The 18983-nt window shown below is 43.1% G+C and overlaps 1 protein-coding gene across 1 annotated transcript in view; it reads right to left on the minus strand.

Annotated features, from left to right (window-relative positions):
- The window catches only part of LOC310784937 (CUB and sushi domain-containing protein 3-like), a gene marked incomplete at both ends in the record, with an annotated part of 585231 nt that overhangs the window by 38836 nt on the left and 527412 nt on the right, over window positions 1–18983 (minus strand). Inside the window, 9 exons of the mRNA XM_083645959.1 lie at window positions 5347–5520; window positions 7214–7387; window positions 10153–10347; window positions 10769–10954; window positions 11328–11516; window positions 14699–14857; window positions 15030–15218; window positions 15437–15550; window positions 15858–15938. Coding sequence (XP_083502085.1) covers window positions 5347–5520; window positions 7214–7387; window positions 10153–10347; window positions 10769–10954; window positions 11328–11516; window positions 14699–14857; window positions 15030–15218; window positions 15437–15550; window positions 15858–15938 — 1461 coding nt within the window. The remainder of the gene's footprint in view (window positions 1–5346; window positions 5521–7213; window positions 7388–10152; window positions 10348–10768; window positions 10955–11327; window positions 11517–14698; window positions 14858–15029; window positions 15219–15436; window positions 15551–15857; window positions 15939–18983) is intronic.

Here is an 18983-nt window from a genome sequence, read left to right on the forward strand (position 1 = left end):
CTGATCCAGCGCCATCAATTTGGAAATATTGGCCCTCGCCATATTGAGTATTAGTTTTATTTCAGACTGTCCTCTGCTTGCCATTGTGGATCATAACTATTCATCCTGAGGGTGCCATTCATCGGGTCTTGAACATAGCGTGTGCGCGTGCGGCAATTGTCCGATCTCTGACTTCCTCACTGTGCTGACGACAGTGTTTTGATGCTTGTGCAAACACAGTTTACAGTTACTGCCAGTCTCTCTCTCAACTGTCTCTGTAAGTCTGCCTCTGTCGATCTCACGATCTCTCCCTCCAAACCCAGAATATAGAATATAGGAGACGAAGACAAGAGGACAAGTTATATATTTTTGTTAAAATAAGTGTAAATAGCAATCACTGATATAGAGTGTTTGGTCAGTAACATGGGTCTGCCAGTCCCTCTGCTTTGCTGTAAACCAAAGAGAAACTTTCCAGTATCCCATCCCACTTTATCCAATCAAGAGAGAGAACTCCACACATACCACTTTCAGACAGACACGGTTCTGGTTCTGGCTCTGGTTCCGTTCTGGAGTCTCAGAACCTTGGTGCTTTCTGGCGAACCAGCCCATGTTCACACCAGTTTAAGCTGAACCAAAGTGGGAGGACATTATTCAGTAGTCCTTCTTTAGTTTTTTAAGTTTATTAATTATTTGGTCTGGTGTTCGACTGAACACAGCCTTGGCCATCTCTTCCGCAAGTTCGGCATACAACTTGCTCTTTCTTGTACTGCTTTCTAGCTTTTCTTGAAATTCGGTAGATGCCCAAATCGCCACTAAACATTTGGTTTCCTCAGCAGACCAGTGCAAATAATTTTTCTCCATGTTGTCACTGCCTTTTTCTCCTTCCTGCTCATTTTCACAGCCTAGAATAAGATAAGACACGCCCACTGATGATGTCACGGTTCCCAAGGAAAAACCAACTACCTTTTGGTTCCGCTGAGAACCAACTTTTCAGGTTCCGAACCAATTATTTCTTCGGTCTGAACGCGCCGGCCGGTTCAAATTTGGGTTCGGGAACCGGAACCGGCACGGAGCCCTGCCGGTGTGAAAGCCCTAGAGGATTGAGTCAACATGGTTCTCATTCCCAAGTAGTCAAATACTGACACTTTGGGTTGGTGTTCTGGACCGGATCACCAACCCAAAGCATCAGTTTTAATGAGAACCGTGTTGACTCAATCCTTCCTCCAGAATCACTTACTGTACAGCACCTTTAAGGGGAGTATGAGAAGAGAGAAGAACAGGAGAGGCTAGAAATAACCGCCTCCGCCACCACGCCCCCTCTCTCACCTTCCCCCCTCCTAGCCACTCCCCCTACCCACCCCTCCAATCCTGACTCTCTACGACCTTCCCATCCCTAACTATGGCCCCTTTTACCGAGCCCCGCCCCCTTGCTTGAGGGAACGAACAAAGGAACAAACGTGAGGTTACAGTAACGAGCATGGAACAGATGGACACGAGGTCACAGTGACCTTGGACTTTGACCACCAAAATATAATCAGTTCATCCTTGAGTCCAAGTGGATGTTTGAGCCAAATTTGAGGAAATGCCTTCAAGGCGTTCCTGAGATTTATTGCATCAATGAGCATGGAATGAGCAGTCGTGAGGTCACAGTGACCTTGAACTTTGACTTTTCACCACCAAAATCGAATCAGTCCATCCTTGAGACAAATTTGAAGACAAATTTGAAGAAATTCCCTCGAGGCGTTCCTGAGATATCGTGTTAACGACAGACGGACGGACAACCCGAAAGCATAATGCCTCCAGCCACGGCTATCAAGATTCAAGATTCATTTTAATAGTCATAGTGAGTAATCATATTACAAACGATGAATTTGACTTTGTGCAGCACTATGCAGCGCAGTGATCACAGCAATAGCAGAAGATGGAGCAAGCAGAAAGAATCTCAAATGATGAATGATAAAGTGCAAAGTAAAAGCCTTTAAAGTGACATACGGTACAGTATCGCCGGCGGAGGCATAAAAAGCAGAGGAGCCAGGAGAGATGAAGACAAGCCAAGGTCTTTTCTCAGTTGATCAGTGAGAATCACAAGAGTTTGTTTGTTTGCCGAAGATACAAATTTATCTGACACCGTCAGCATATAGCCTGCGGCTACACACACACACACGCACTAGCACGCACACACCGCCCATAGTCTCATCATCATTCAGTGTTTGTGTCTCTAAACAAGAGCCCCTCATCTCCATAATTACAGTATAATTTGGTTCTGAAATGATTTCCCTCAATAACCAGTGCATGAATAACCTCGCTCAATAAAAACAGCAGAGCAGAGAGACACACCGAGATACACAAACAGATAGAGACACACACACACAACCCTAACAACACGGACACAAATAAAGACCTACGCACACAGTCACGCATGCATACAGAGATACACTGACTGACAAAAAAAGCTGTTTAACATTTCTTTTTTATTTTAGGTCATTGTCAAGAAGAGGTCACAAGAAGAAGACGAAAAAAAATGACTCCCTCTCGTCTCGTGTGTGTCTTCCACTCTGGGCGAGTACATAATCACCTTCATCCTCTAGTGAACAAGCAGTCTGTGTTTGTTGGACAAACGCCTGGGTTATGAGCTTCAGATGGCACTCATCCCCACCTTAACTGTGCCCAGTCGCTGCCTAAAAACATCCTGAGTGCTCACAGCAAGTGACACATTGTGGAGGATTTTCACAGTAGCCTGGACATGTCAAGAGCCTTCTGCCTTATCCTCAAGCCCAGCTATTTATCTCATGCACACCACACGGCCAGTTAGGCCTTCTGGCCCTTTATATGGGACTGCCGGGCTGATCTGCACAACCTCAGGACTATTGTGAGAGCGCCTCCAGAGAGGGATGCTTCTCTCAATGTGAGCGTCAAAACTGGCCGTTCTCAACGCTCGACAACACTCTTAACAAAAGGTTCATTGTCAATTATTTTATTTCCTCTTTCAATGTGGATTCTTTTTCTTCTTGACTGAAAGTTGATCTGGGCTTATCGGCTCTCCCAGACTAGCAGCCATGGTGGAGGCCTTGTGCCACTGTGTCAAATACAAACAAATAAATAAAAGGTAGCCCCATTGTTACTGCATTTTCTAGCTTTGAGGTCCTCCTGTTTAAAATTATCTTTCCTGACCCTATTTTGTATGGTGTCATCCATGCGTGCGCGCGCACACACGCACACACACACACACACACACACACACGCGCGCGCGCGCGCGCGCGCGCACGCACGCACGCACGCACGCACGCACACACACACGCGCGCGCGCAGCGCGCACGCACGCACACACACACACACACACACACACACACACACACACACACACACACGCATGCGCACACACAGTACTCTCTGAACTCATATTTCTATCACACTGAAAAATAACAAAGTTATGACTGCAGGTGATGCTGTTTTATAGACTGCCTAAGTCACACCCTCTTCCCGGTTCGGCATGGGACCTCATGGATTTCATTCCTCATTAATTTCCCCATATAGACATCTATGGGAAAATGAAAGGGGGTGTGGCTTAAGAACTCTACAGTGTGCTCGCTCAACTCACAACCACGGCCACATGCATTATTTAGCTGTTTCTCCTGGATTGGATCTATCCTGTCCTTCCATGGAGGACGTTTGTCAATGACTATCGATTTTCAAAGCAGCTATGAAACATCATCACCGTCCTCACATCTTCACCACCTCAGTATTCGCCTCCTTCGTTACCAATTTAAGCGTCAAGACAGCTCAACATCACCAAAGAAGTGACTTGTTCACTCCATTTAACCAACAGTGAACAGGCGATGGTATACAGTAACAGTCCACATGAAGTACAGAATTAAAGGTGCTATAGAACAAACATAGCCTACTCCTCTGAACTTACTACTTCAAACCAGAAGAACTCTTGGTTTGAATTCAGCACCAGGTACTATGTTGTATGCTCCTACTGCTGTACTTGCCTCTTTAAATGTGAGACTGTAAGGTTGAGAAGAGCACTCCTCCTGTTTCTCTTGCTGATATACTTTATATATGCACCTACTAGTGTACTTGCCTCTTTAAATGTGAGACTGTAAGATGTTTTGTTGAGAAGAGCACTCCTCGTGTTTCTCTAGCTGATATACTTTGCCGCATTCTGACACCAAATGCCAATTCCACTGCACTATCTGCTGAATACTCGATCATACTGTGTAATGCCCTTTTTCCCTCTTAATCAACACACAGTGGTATGGTTCAAAATTGACTTTTAAAATATATTCTATTGATTATGCAACACCACGGGCAACTTACATCTCAAATTCAAATGAAGGTGCTGAGTATATCCTCAAAACACAAGTCTAAATTTGGCGTCTGACAGAACATTTCCATTTTACATTTACAGTCAAAATGTGTCAGCTCTCAAGAGTCACTTGGGTCTTAAAATGTATTTCTTCTCAAACGATCACCACCTTTCCTTATGAAAGGTGCCCCATAGCAGCACCTTATCTGCACCATTTCATTATAATAAGGAGAGAACTTTTTAGAATTTGTGGACAATTCAGAGATGCTCACAAGTCATTTTTTGCCAGTCCAAGTCACGTCTCAAGTCTTTGGTCACAAGTCCAAGTCAAGTCTCTTGTGGATGAGCGTTCTATCGTCTGCTGCATGCCATCCGGTCTGCTTAGAACACTGCATAGGTACAACTAAGGAATTCAAATCATGTACTGTATTATCCTCACTCCTTTATCTATTAGCATACAGTATCAGCATTGACTAGTTGACATTATTATTAGTAGACATTTCCTTCATGTTAATGCACATAAAGAAAGGAAGAAAAGAAAGAAAGGAAGAAAAAAATAAAGATTGTTATCGAGTCCCAAATCTCCATTCCAAATCGAGTCTCAAGTCACTGCAGTGAGTCGCACACACGGGTGTGCGACTTCAGTGCGACTTAAGTGCAACTTATTTTGAATGATGTTTGGACTGGATTTTTACTACGTTTCATATTTTTATTACTCTGAAAACTTATTTCCTGACAGGGTGGGAGAAGCCTGATTTACACTCAGCACAACTCGGCTTACTCAGAACAGTAAGTCTCAGATCATAAGCAATAAATATGATGTAAACAAGACATTTTTTAAGCTAATTACAGTGTTTTATTGCGTGCGTGTGCGCATGTTTCTACAGTCGATGCACAGAAACTGTTGCAGTCAATCTGTGTGTGAATATGCATGAGTGTGTGTATTTCCTTACAGAGACATGCAGCTGTGTGTTGTCTTGGAGACAGATATTTCTAGTAGGAGTTTGGGTTGCTTAGTTAGTTGTTCGTTAGGAAGTAAAAATGTGTGTTTTTCTTACGTATACAGACAGGCAGCTGTCCCGACCACTGGTTGTCTTGGAGACAGATTCGGACCGATGAGCCAATTAGTCGGAAACCAGGCAGACACTGATATACGACCGTGTCACGGTAACCGAAGTTCTCGCCGATTACCTGACCATTCACAATGCCTTCTGGGATACCACAGTGACCAGCTGAAAGAGAGACACACACACACACAGAGAGGGAGGGATCTCAGACAATGGGGAACTTTGTCCAAGGAGGTACCTCTGAACTGTTGCTGTGGAGGAAGATCTTGTTAACGCAGTGTGCTCCCTCTTTGTGGGAAAGGTACAATGTTAAACACCTGTTGAACTATTTGCATGTGTGTAACAATGTGCAGTGCGCAGCTTGAAAACATTTTGATATACGAGGTATATGACTATGAAATGTGCATGTGGGAGCACAACAATATTCTACCTTCACAAAATATATTCTGTTTCGTCGCAAACGTATAGAGGAGAAATTGTATCACTTCCCATTTACAACTAGGAATAATCCCATTTCTCTCCCAGAGGTTAAGAGTGGGTTGAAATATCTTGCTTTATACATGTCGCCTATTTTCAAAAAGATTTCAAGGAAAGCTTTCTTTGAGAAATGCCAAGATAATTTTAATGGGCCATTACACTTTGTGCAGAAACAGATTCAGTTCTTTATTTTTACTCTCACTCTTGGTAAGACGGGTAATAATTACTAGTTGAAACATGTCCGCGCTTCCCACCCATGACAGATGGATCAAGGAGATGCTGCACCGCATCAACTTATATTATAATATAACAACAGTTGTTCTTAGAAGGCTCACTGGCAAACTCTGAAAGGAAATCAGGACCTTTCCTAACGATGACACCTTGACTTTCATTCCAGAGTATAACAATGGCTGAATCTCACTGCTGTACTGTAAGCCAACTGTAAACTACTATACAAGTCATACTGGTGCATTGTTGTGTTGTGTTGTAACACTAGTGTAGGTTTTAGGCTTATTTTAACCTAATTCATTTTTATATGTGATTGTTTCACGTTTTGTTTTTTAATTTGCTAAAGTGGATGGGACATCTGTGGGAATATGATGATGTAGGGGTAATTGGGTGCTACTATTATACCATATGTTGTACATCATCGTTCGTGTGTCCACTAGTATGAAACAATATGTGAAATGTAGAGTATAAATTGTTGAGTTTGTCTTGTCTTGTCAGATCATGAGGAAAGGTTTCACTGCATATTAGTATTTTCCCCCAAAACTGTGACAGAATGATCATCATCATCATCATCATATAGCCCACTTAGTTCAGTCTGGGTTATGTTTCATTGAACTTCTTCTTCATAAATTGCATCTCATATTCTCCTCAGCCTGTGAAGTATTCTGAGAAGTGACGGCAGCATGTCATGACATCTGTTACCTCCACCAGGCACGCTGACAGAAGAAAGCGGCTATTTCTTTCCCCTGGTTTATAAAAAATGAAATGAAATCTAAATGAATCCCACTGAGTGGGTAGCAGAAGGTTGCTGTGGATAGTTGAATAAATGGTTTTTGCGTGTGATATGGACACGGCGAGAGGAGGTCTGCAGCTGTGCAGCCAGGCGAGAGATGTCGGACATCAACTTTGACGCCTGTCCTCATTAGATTGCCTTGAAAAATCACATCTCTCAAATACCTTCTCTAATGGTGGCTGTTTCAGTGTGTGTGTGTGTGTGTGTGTGTGTGTGTGTGTGTGTGTGTGTGTGTGTGTGTGTGTGTGTGTGTGTGTGTGTCTACATCAAAAAGCCATTGAATCTCAGTAGACAAGATGGCGGTCACTTTCTAACAGTATATTATATTTTAAGACATTACTAGCATTAGCATCCTTATACCTAAACACCGCGTTTCAGTTCCACTCCAAAGCCCAGATGACAAGCACTCTCTGACCGATGTCCCCACCAACATGAAGCCAGGGTCAGCAGTGAAGATGGCCGTAGCTCCAAAGGTGGTCTGAGTACCAATCTTCTTCCCGTTGGGGGGAGCCGTCAAGTCGCCACAGGAGATGACTGAAACACACAGACAGAAACAGTGTCAAAGCAGCCAGTTGTGCACTTATTCATAGCAAGTATCACTGTATCTAGTGGAACTCATAGGTCTCAATGAGGAACGCGATACCAATTATGGCAAGCTGTTTTTCAGGCAAATTTGGTGCAAAATTGCACGGTGAAGAAAAAGAATAACAATGTCATGGAGTTCTTTTTATGAAAAATAAGATACACTCCAAATGTCAAGGTATCCCCTAAAGGAAATAATAACTAGACGACAATTCAAAATGTCAAGGTAACTCTTTAAAGTGAGAGGAGGAAGTGGAAAAAAAGAAAATAACACAAAGTTTGCAAAGGGAAAAAAAACACATCCTGGTCACTCGCTGACAGTAAGTAAGTCAAATAAAATTGAAGTACATTAAAAAAGAAAGCATATCATTTTCAGCCTCAAATAGCAGCAAATTTGAAATAATACTGAGCAATAGTCTACTGTGAATAATACTGTGTGTGTGTGTGTGTGTGTGTGTGTGTGTGTGTGTGTGTGTGTGTGTGTGTGTGTGTGTGTGTGTGTGTGTGTGTGTGTGTGTGTGTGTGTGAATGAGTGAGAGCAGAATTGCGTTCGGCCACAGCTATGCCATTTTATGTGCGATCGTGCTGAATCTTTCAGGAAGTGTAAAGAGCACCCCTGCGGTGGTAAAAATTAGGTAAAAATTACCTAATTTTTGAATTAGGTAATTAGGTAAGGCTGACTAAATGGGCAAAAACAGCTAATTAGTGGCCAAAATGCCACAGGTTCACCACCATGGAGAGCACAGCAGGTGAGCGGAGGTTCAATCAACCAGCACATCGGTAAGCAGAGTTTGAAACAGCCAGTGAATTTGACTAAGAAAGCCCTCTGGGGAGAGAGAGGAGAGGCTGCATGCCAACTCTGTGAGCGAGGCCTGACTACATGGCCAGTCACACAGGGACGGGTATTCCTCTAGTACGAGAACGGCAGTCAGAGAGTCTACTGTAGACCTCCGCCATCGCATCAGATCGGATCCGCGCCAAAATGTAATGGGTTCTTCCTTGGCCCATGCTACAGTACACCCTTCCACCAAGTTTCAGGAAAATCGGCCCAGTAGTTTTTCCGTACTCCTGCTGACAGACAGACTTACAGACACACTTACAGACAGACTTACAGACACACTTACAGACAGACAGACTTACAGACACACTTACAGACAGACTTACAGACACACTTACAGACAGACTTACAGACACACTTACAGACAGACTTACAGACACACTTACAGACAGACAGACAGACTTACAGACAGACAGACAGACTTACAGACACACTTACAGACAGACTTACATACTTACAGACAGACTTACAAACACACTTACAGACACACTTACAGACAGACAGACAGACAGACAGACAGACAGACAGACAGCATCGAAAACACAACCTCCTTGGTGGAGGTAATAACATGATGTATGTTGAAACAACAGATACAGCACGTTGTTGAGTCTTGCTCTGCTGTGACACAAAGGAGACATTAACAAATTGGGAGTGTTTAGTGTCAGAGAACACGCTGGGCTGTTAGCAAATTCAGCGCCAGAGCAGAATCCTGCTCATTGATTTAGAGTGTCACCATCTGGGAGTGATAACGGCACACACTGCACTCTAGCCAAGGAGTAGGTGCAGCACACACTACGGATGTATACTACAGTGGGGTGAATGGTATCCATCTTACTGACTTTACCTGCCATAAAGCTAGCTGCCAGTCCATAACGGTGAAAAATTAGTCTTTGTAAGGGTGCAGCTTGCGACATCATTTACATTTATATGCTTGCGAGAGTAGCTACTGCTTTAAACGTGTAACTGACAACAATTTAATGGCACATTTCATCTTTCTCTCCTCGCATCTGTTTTCCAAACTGTTCATAAATCCTACTGAGAGTCGGCCCACAGTTACATGGACCTTCAGATAAGCCTTTTTACTTGATGCTCTCAAGGTGCCATTAGTAGTCATGCCCCAAACACTCACACGTTTTAAATATTAACTATACTATGAATAATTGTAGGGTTTTAGCCCGCCCCCTAAAGGAATAGTTCCTCCTGTGTGCCACTGCAGCACAAAGTAGCTGTGTCCCACTTTGGTTAGAAAATAGTCACCAAAAAGCTACTTTTGTTTCAGGATCAATTTTGTTACTGTCTTTCTTAACACCCCAAAAATACTTGAATATGTGTCTAGCTGTATTTACGACTGTATGAGTGAGTGGGGAACGTCTAAGCTGATAATGAGGTAAATATTTGGCTTTTAGACACATAGTGCAATCCCACTGTGTTCTGTGGGTCTAACACTTATTATGCTTATTATGTTTGGAGTAATTTTATGGTAATTTCATAAACCATTTTGGAAGTCTGAAGAAACGATGTCACGCTGTCTCTAAGCAAAAAAAAAAGAGGTTGCTGTGTGTTACAATGGCATACGGAGTTCAGCACGGTTTCAACTGACTGAGGGTGACTAGATAATCTACATTTTTGGGTGAACTATTCCTTTCAACTTAAAATTATATCTTAGAGAGTTTATGAAACATTTACATGTTTTAATTTATTCAATTACGTGCTATTATCTTCTAAGTAGACATAGTGAACAACACGCAATAAGTTCACATCACAAAAGTGGGCATATGGAGCCAAATAAAACTACAAATTGCCAACAAAAATTGGTGGTGATCTGTCATGGCCGTTAGTTGCCATGGCCATTAAAAAGACATCCGTCACAGTAACTCACTCTGGCAGTGTGGCCTGTCGTTCCGCCAGCTCCAAACGCCAGTGGCCAGGCACTGGATGTGGGCGGGGCCCAATCTGTAGTACCCCGGATCACAGGTAAACACAATACGAGTTCTGTACTCGTAGTGGGAACCGTTGACAATCCTCCAACGCCCATGTTCCAGAGAAAATGATCCAATACTGGGACAGACTACCACTGGAGGGAGGGAGAGAGAGAGAGAGGGAGAGGGAGGGAGAGAGGGAGGGAGGGAGGGAGATAACAGATCTATATTAATTAAATTATAATTACTTTTGGGTACTTCAATTTCTGAAAAATAAATCTCATAAAACCTTTATTGTCATTTTGTCAGGAATCATAATCTGAACATGGTTGTAAACATCACTTTATGGATTGTTTTAATGGAATCTGCTTGCCAAATGTCCAAATCTAGGTGGTGGTAATTCATACTGAAAATATGCCAATGCTACCCAGCCCTCATTAGTGTGTGTGTGTGTGTGTGTGTGTGTGTGTGTGTGTGTGTGTGTGTGTGTGTGTGTGTGTGCGTGTGTGTGTGCGTGTGTGTGTGTGTGTGTGTGTGTGTGTGTGTGCGTGTGCGTGTGCGTGTACTTGTACTAACCTGAACATCGCGGTATCTTATTGTGGTTGCTCCATGTTCCATCAGGCTGACAGACGGCTGAAGTCAGTTCTTTATTGGAGAGTCTGTAACCATCGTTACAAAAATAGGAAACTCTTGTTCCAACGGAGTAGTCCGCTGTTAAAACTCCACCGTTTACCGGAGCCTTGGGCACCCCACACGACACCGCTAGGGAAGACAGACACACACTGGTTAGACAGTGGTTCTCAAAGTGGGGTCTGGGGACCCCCAGGGGTCCTTGAGGGGGATTCCAGGGGTCTCCAGTAAAAAGGGGGATAATTTTATTTTCACTATAATTCCATCCATAAGTAACATAATGACAGATGGTCATGGGTTTCATACACTTTCTGTAACAAAACATCTAAAAGCAAAAATCTTATCAAATGGGGGTCCATGGTCTAATTTCTGTATTTATTTACAGTACGTGAATAGCAAAAAAAAAAAGGTTTTAGTGGTGTTTACCTTTTGATATTACACATGCACATGTCTGCACGCACGCACGCACGCACGCAAACACACACACACACACACACACACACACCTTGGCAGGCAGGTACAGCTGAGTCCCAGGCATGGTTGCCGAGCGGCGTACGTCGGCAGGTCCCTGTGGCGTTGCCTAGGAGACGGTAACCACGGTCACACGCCCAGCGCACCACGCTGTTAACATGGCCGCCACTCTGAGAGGAGATGGAGCCATGCAGTGGAGAGTCTGGAGTCGAGCAGTACAGCGCTGGAGCGGAAGAGACCAAGAAACAGGACAAACGTTGAAAATGACTTCAACATGGAGTGGTTTTCTTTGACTAAAACACAAGCTAGCAAGGTAACTTTACTGTAAGCAGGAAACCGTTACTATCACATCACAGCTGGGAAACCAGTAAGCCGGATATATCAGTGTCTCCAAAACAATGTCAACATTATCATCCAAAACAGATCTATGGCTACGTCTGCATGCAGGTGCCCATAGCAATCCGCTACATGTAACAATGGAACACTAGTCAAAGACTTGGTCACAAGGTTCAAGTCATACTGTCATCACAACCTGTTTCATGGAATCACATCACAAAAGTATTATGTGTTACTGTACAACTACAAGCAGGTACTCATTCACCTTGATAGAGCATGGAGGAAAGTCAGTGTGTGCAGGTCAGTGTTATACATTTGCCTTCGCCTCTTGTGATCTGGATTCAATTTCCACCTTGTGTAGTTTATTTTCTCTTTATGTCCACCTTACCCTAACCTTAACCAATGTTTTAGTTGCCTAGACCTAACCCTAATTTAACCAAAGTTGTTTTTGTTGCCTAAATTTAGTTAACATTTTCACATGACATTTGAAAATGATTTGTGTCCAATTCATGCTACTACAGTATGTCAAGTAATCTTTCACTCTAGAGGAACATATCAATCACATTATTTGTATCCTCACTATGTAATCTGAGTTTCAGTGTTTGTGCTCATTTCATGGATTATTCTGAGACCGTTAGTGATTAATGTGAGTCACTATCAACACAAGTTGACAAGGTGCCTTGTGGCAATCAGTCAGAATGATGGCATACACTGTATGTCATGCAGTATCTGGTTCTGGTTCATCATTTTATTGGCTACAAATATTGTGTATCTTACAATGGCAATACAACACTGGTTAGACAGAACGTTCAGTGGGTAGAAATTTGAATTAGGCTACCACATTCAGAATGGTGATTATGCCTTGCCAAAACCACCTAAAAGCTGAGGGCTTCAGCCAGGCATTGTATAAAAAAAACAGCTACCAGCCAATCAGGATCAATCCAAATAATAAATCATGAATAAATAATAAATGGACAAACAATAAGCTGATTCTCAAAGTAGAGTTTTCTGATTGAACAACAGTGAGTTGGATGTCAGAAGCTACCTCACACACTGCCCACAAACTCAACAAGAGAATGAAATTGCTACATTAATTTTATGAACTAATCTTACAGCCAGCAGCATGAATCATTTTGCTTGAAACAATATTGGCAGCAGTTTTGGGGTGGGGGGTGGCGGGGGGTTAGGCCCCTGCAAACAATGCTGCTGCTCGAATCAAATCAGCACCATTCTGGCTACCGGTCAAGCATAGTCTTGTTTTTCTACAGATTCCTTTCTGTGGTGTACTGCAGTCTCTGCGCAGTGAGGAGCGCTCTTGATGGTTCTGTGGTGTACTGCAGTCTCTCCGCAGTGAGGAGCGCTCTTGATGGTTCTGTGGTCAACTGCAGTACGTCCGTGGTGAGGAGCGCTCTTGATGGCATGTAAAAAAAAAAAAAAGTAAAAGGCTATTTCTTTCATTGTGGTTTACTTGGGTTGAAAATTCTGAATCAATCCCTGCAATATTTATTTTTAATGTTTGGCAACTATTTCCATTTGAGGTTTCAGTTGGCTCATTTTTAAAGGCACACACCTTTAAATTATTTGAGCAGAGTGGGCAATGACAACCTCCCATCACAATTGTTTAATGACAGATACAAGGATACTTACAAGCCTCATGAATCCCCCCCCCCCCCCCCCCTCTGGTTTATGTTTTGATTTATCATGTTACAGCTGGCTACATATATATATATATATATTACCAAGGCAGTGAAAATGTATTAGGGGCAAATGGAACTTAGACCTACTGGCCTGTTTGGGCGAATGGAAAAATAAATAAATAAATCCTGACATTGAATGTGGTAGCCCTACAATATAGTCACCAATCCATGTAACAAAGATTGATGCCGAAAGGGACTGTCCTGAGGAGCTATTGTGTTTTTATTTAGTGTATAATTCATCATGGTGGACAGTAGTAGCTTAAAGGTTACACAAGCAGGCTTGTGAACATAAGGGTGCAAGTTAAGGGTACAAGTTCAACCCTCTGGAGAAGCTGGGAAAAGCTGAGTAGGCAAAATAAAAAGGTAATACTGCCCTCTCCCTCTTAGCTACTATCAATACAATTCAGATGAATAAGGTACTTAACCCCCCCATTTCCCCAGTGAAGTGTCAGTGGCCCACGGTGAAGGTGTTAGTGCCCCACAGTGAAGGTGCCCAGTGGCCCACAGGCTGTGGTTGTCGTTGCACTCCCAGGTGTGGATGTGTGGATACAAAGCCAGGCCTAGCTCATCAAGCCTTCCTTGGATGAATGGAAGTTAAGAACGACCCATAATGTAACCAAGTAAACCCATAATGTAACCAAGTAAAGTAAACCCATAATGTAACCAAGTAAACCCATAATGTAACCAAGTAAACCCATAGTAACTAAGTAAACCCATAATGTAACTAAGTAAACCCATAATGTAACCAAGTAAACCCATAATGTAACCAAGTAAACCCATAATGTAACCAAGTAAACCCATAATGTAACTAAGTAAACCCATAATGTAACCAAGTAAACCCATAATGTAACCAAGTAAACCCATAATGTAACTAAGTAAACCCATAATGTAACCAAGTAAACCCATAATGTAACTAAGTAAACCCATAATGTAACCAAGTAAACCCATAATGTAACCAATTAAACCCATAATGTAACTAAGTAAACCCATAATGTAACTAAGTAAACCCATAATGTAACTAAGTAAAACCGTTTGAAGAGACAGATAGTAGGTGGTGAGCTGAAGTGACCCAAAGCTTTCCAGATTTCTTTCTTAATGTTTCAGCTAATTATCTATCTATCTACTGTATCTATCTATCTCTATATATATACTGTATCTAATATCTATTGCATTTTCCACTATCAACCCACACATTTACAAATTGTGCAACTTAGAGGTTGGATGAACAGCTCCTCTAAGCACTCTTTATAATACAGTATAATAATATAAGCTATGATATCTCTCTTTCCTTCTGTCTGTCTCTGTCTCCCTCTGTTTATTCCATGCATTATAACAGTATAAAGTAGTAGTAAAATAAAGTTGGGATACATACTTTGGTACTCACCAACATAGCGGATTTTGAAGCCTTTCTTATTGGTGCCGTGGTCTGAAGACCAGCGAACCAGGAACTGGTGACCGGAGGTCGTAAGGTTAAAGGGCGTTGGCAGGTCACCGCTCAGTGTTGCCAAGGTAGGACTGTTGGCTGTCGCACCTGAGAGAGATAAGGGGTGAGGGGAGGGGGGCAAAGGAAGAGAGACACAGCGAGAGAGAGAGAGAGAGAGAGAGAGAGAGAGAGAGAGAGAGAAAGAGAGAGTTGATTATGTTTATAATGCCAATAATTGTATGCATAACAAGATTTCATAGAGTGTGTGTGTGTATTTTACCATCAAATATCTCCAACATGTCGAACTCTCTCTCAGTGTGGAAACTTTCAAAGGTAATGGTGACGTTGTATCCTTTCTCTACCGTAACGCTCCAGGAACACATCTGAAGATTAGGGTAGCTCTCTGGCCAACCAGGGCTCAGGATGACACCCGACGAATCATATCGCACATCGTGGGCCGGGCATTGGACTGAGGGGGTGATGAGGGGAGGGAAGTGGTCAGCTTGAAGTAGTATACAGTATTACAGTATTGGTATATTTATTTATTTATTTAATATAAATTAAAAGCACTTAGTTTGGTTTTGTATTCACACGCACGCGCACGCGCGCGCACACACACACGCACACACACACACACACACACACACACACACACACACACACACACACACACACACACACACACACCTTGGCATGCTGGAGGTGGTCCATCCATCTGCAGTCTTTCTCCTAGGCGACAGGTTAGAATATCACTGCCAACCAATGAGAATCCAGGAAGGCACCGGTACCTGATGATGTCACCTAGAGGGGCAAAAGCCGTTCACTTCAGTTTAGTGAGTTTGTGATTGACCACAGTATTAGATTAAATATATGTTAGCGTGTGGTTAGGCATCATCAGTGCATATCAAGTCAACAATGGGGAATATGTCTTTCATGGATTTGATGATTGCTATGGCTTGGCCAAATAAACACACTTTACAGTAGGTCAACTGGGAGGGGGATGGGGGTGGAGGGGGTCTTTGTGGGCAGTTAACATGCACAATTTCACCAGTCTCCAGTTTCCATCCTCCATCAGTGTCATAGGCAGACGGACAAACAGACAACTCACCTATCTCCAGCTCCCCATCCTCCAGCAGCATGGCAGCATTGGCCACTTCTGGAGGAGGCTGGCACACTCTCAACTGGTAGGCTGGGAGGAGGGGAGAGGGTACATATAGCAATAAGAATAACAAGAATATAATAAGAACACATATTCTGAGGATAGGAGGAACGTGTGGGTCTTTGCAACCGAGGGGCGATATAAATGAACATGTCAGCGTGTTTCAGAGGAGCTGGCAAACACCCAATGCTTTCTATACATTCGAATAAATACACGGACAATAGGTCAGTGCCTCGATGGAACTCGCAAACAAGCAATGATTTTTTCATCATTGCGAAATTGTTAAATCTATCTCGCTGGGCGACCCGCCTTAATGCCTAAGCTACCATTTTGTCCACGCCTGTAATGGAAGCTTTAGTGAGGCAGATAGTTTTATGTCTTTTAATCTTTCTGGTTGCTGTTTAACTTGACTTTTTGAAGTTCAGATGTTCAGGTCAGTGTAGCGTGTCAAATCAAAGAGAGCGGCTTCACAGATACAGCTCTGCCTTGAATCATAAAAAGGAACTTTAGTGGTTCTGTAGGCTGTAATCAATATCACTGCCATGACCATAGATCACTCACTAACAGAGAGAGGGGGGAGTGTGTGTGTGTGTGTGTGTGTGTGTGTGTGTGTGTGTGTGTGTGTGTGCGTGTGCGTGCGTGCGTGCGTGTGCGTGTGTGTGTGTGTGTGCGTGGGGGGATGGGGGGGTGGGTGTAGAGTGACAGATGCAGAGAGAAAGACAAAATACAGAGGCAGCCAGAGAGGGGGAGTGTGTGTGTGTGTGTGTGTATGTGTATGTATGTGTGTGTGTGTGTGTGTGTGTGTGTGTGTGTGTGTGTGTGTGTGTGTGAGAGAGAGAGGCAGACAGAGAGGGGAGAACTGAGGGAGAGAGAGGGCTGAGAGCTATAAGTCAGGATTAAATTGACTATGAAAATGAGACCTGCCAATAATATCTACTGCTCTCATGCATATCAAAGCCCTGTGGTCTGTGTGTGTGTGTGTGTGTGTGTGTGTGTGTGTGTGTGTGTGTGTGTGTGTGTGTGTGTGTGTGTGTGTGTGAGAGAGAGAGAATGTGTGTGTACGCCTGTGTGCGTGAAGAGGATCAGTGTGAGCAGTCACTGATCTCTCTCAGTGTCAAGACCTTTTAGTGTGTTCAAAGCTAATTCCACATTCACGTCACATCACCTTTCTCACTTACACGTCCATGACAACTTTATCCAATATATTGGACCATGAATGAAAGCGGTCGTACTGCCATCCAAAAAACTGACCAGAAACTTTGTTGTTTGTTTGTGTGTCTGTTGAAGAAAGACAACTAAAATGACCAAACAAAAATGCATATTCATGACGAATGGCTACATGAATGTAGGTTTACATTATGCTCGTTCTCCCTGTTCTAGTGTGTGACTGAGGAAGCATAGAGCTAGCAGCAGATATCAAACTCGCGCTCGAGCTCATGCTATGTCATTGTGATGTGCGTTTGAATTAGGCGCTTTCTACCTGTCGGATCCTCTTCCTCACTCTGGACCATCTTTCTTGTTACCGTGTATTGTCTCATGAAGCAGAAATGTACAACATGATGCTAACAACCGTTCATGTCCTCCTCTCTCCCTCTCCTCCAGCTTCCCTGGCACTAGTCTCCGCCGCTGTTTATTCTCCAAAAAAGCCCAGATTGAAAATCATCTTGAAAACATCAGATAGTTCTGCTCCTGTTTGAGTGTGACAGCCGACAGTTAAAAGCTGCCAACAAGAAATCATTAACAACGTGTCATCTGTCTGAGACGGGATCTGCTGCTCTCTCTCTCTCAAAAAAAACAACTTGAAGCCTTTTCACTCAATGGAATTGAACGGAAACTTAATGGAAGAAACACGCGTGAGGAGAGAGAGGGAGAGAGAGAGAGAGGCAAGGGGTGTGAGTAGAGAATGGTTATCATGAAAGAAGCAATTTCATTGGATAAAAACTTTGCTCAAAAAGTCAAGTTTTCAGGGAGCGATAAAGTAATACAGTAGGTGTACAGGAATGTACAGACACACTTTACTTCCAACATTCATAATCAATGGACAATATATGATAATTATATGCACTCTTAAAGTTAAAAAAAGACAGTAAAGACTGCAAACTACCCTGACACTCAAAGTGTGGGCTTTGTACTGTATAAAGTGTGCCGGCTAATGCACATGGTGCTTCATCTACACAGTGTAACAGCTTAATTTAACATGCTGTAAGAAAGCACACACACATTTGGCACACACACATTTTGAAGCCATTATCAAATATAATTATGTTCCTGGGGTAATGGACCTACCTCAGCACATAAAGGATCATGTCATCCTTCAAACCTTCAACTTCAAAAAGAATGTATGGGAAAAACACCATCATTGAAATGAAAAGAAAATGTGAAATGCATAGATAGCTTTGGTACAGAGAGGGAGGAGCTAAATGCAGAGACAGCTTTGGTACAGAGAGGGAGGAGCTAAATGCAGAGACAGCTTTGGTACAGAGAGGGAGGAGCTAAATGCAGAGACAGCTTTGGTACAGAGAGGGAGGAGCTAAATGCAGAGACAGCTTTGGTACAGAGAGGGAGGAGCTAAATGCAGAGACAGCTTTGGTACAGAGAGGGAGGAGCTAAATGCAGAGACAGCTTTGGTACAGAGAGGGAGGAGCTAAATGCAGAGACAGCTTTGGTACAGAGAGGGAGGAGCTAAATGCAGAGACAGCTTTGGTACAGAGAGGGAGGAGCTAAATGCAGAGACAGCTTTGTTACAGAGAGGGAGGAGCTAAATGCAGCGACAGCTTTGGTACAGAGAGGGAGGAGCTAAATGCAGAGACAGCTTTTGTACAGAGAGGGAGGAGCTAAATGCAAGACAGCTTTGGTACAGAGAGGGAGGAGCTAATGCATAGACAGCTTTGGTATAGAGAGGGAGCAAAAATACAAACTCCATAACCGTGTGTGTGCACTGTGTGCGTGCGTGTTTTAAAGTAGCTTTTACAGAGAGGTTAAAGGATGGCTTTACTGGTAATCAAACCACTTTGTATCATTAATAATCTCGGTACTATAAGGACATGGGCAGTGTTTACCTTCTCTCTCTGTTTT

The sequence above is a fragment of the Poromitra crassiceps genome (assembly GCF_964638095.1).
Source record: "Poromitra crassiceps genome assembly, chromosome: 11".
NCBI lineage: Eukaryota > Metazoa > Chordata > Actinopteri > Beryciformes > Melamphaidae > Poromitra > Poromitra crassiceps.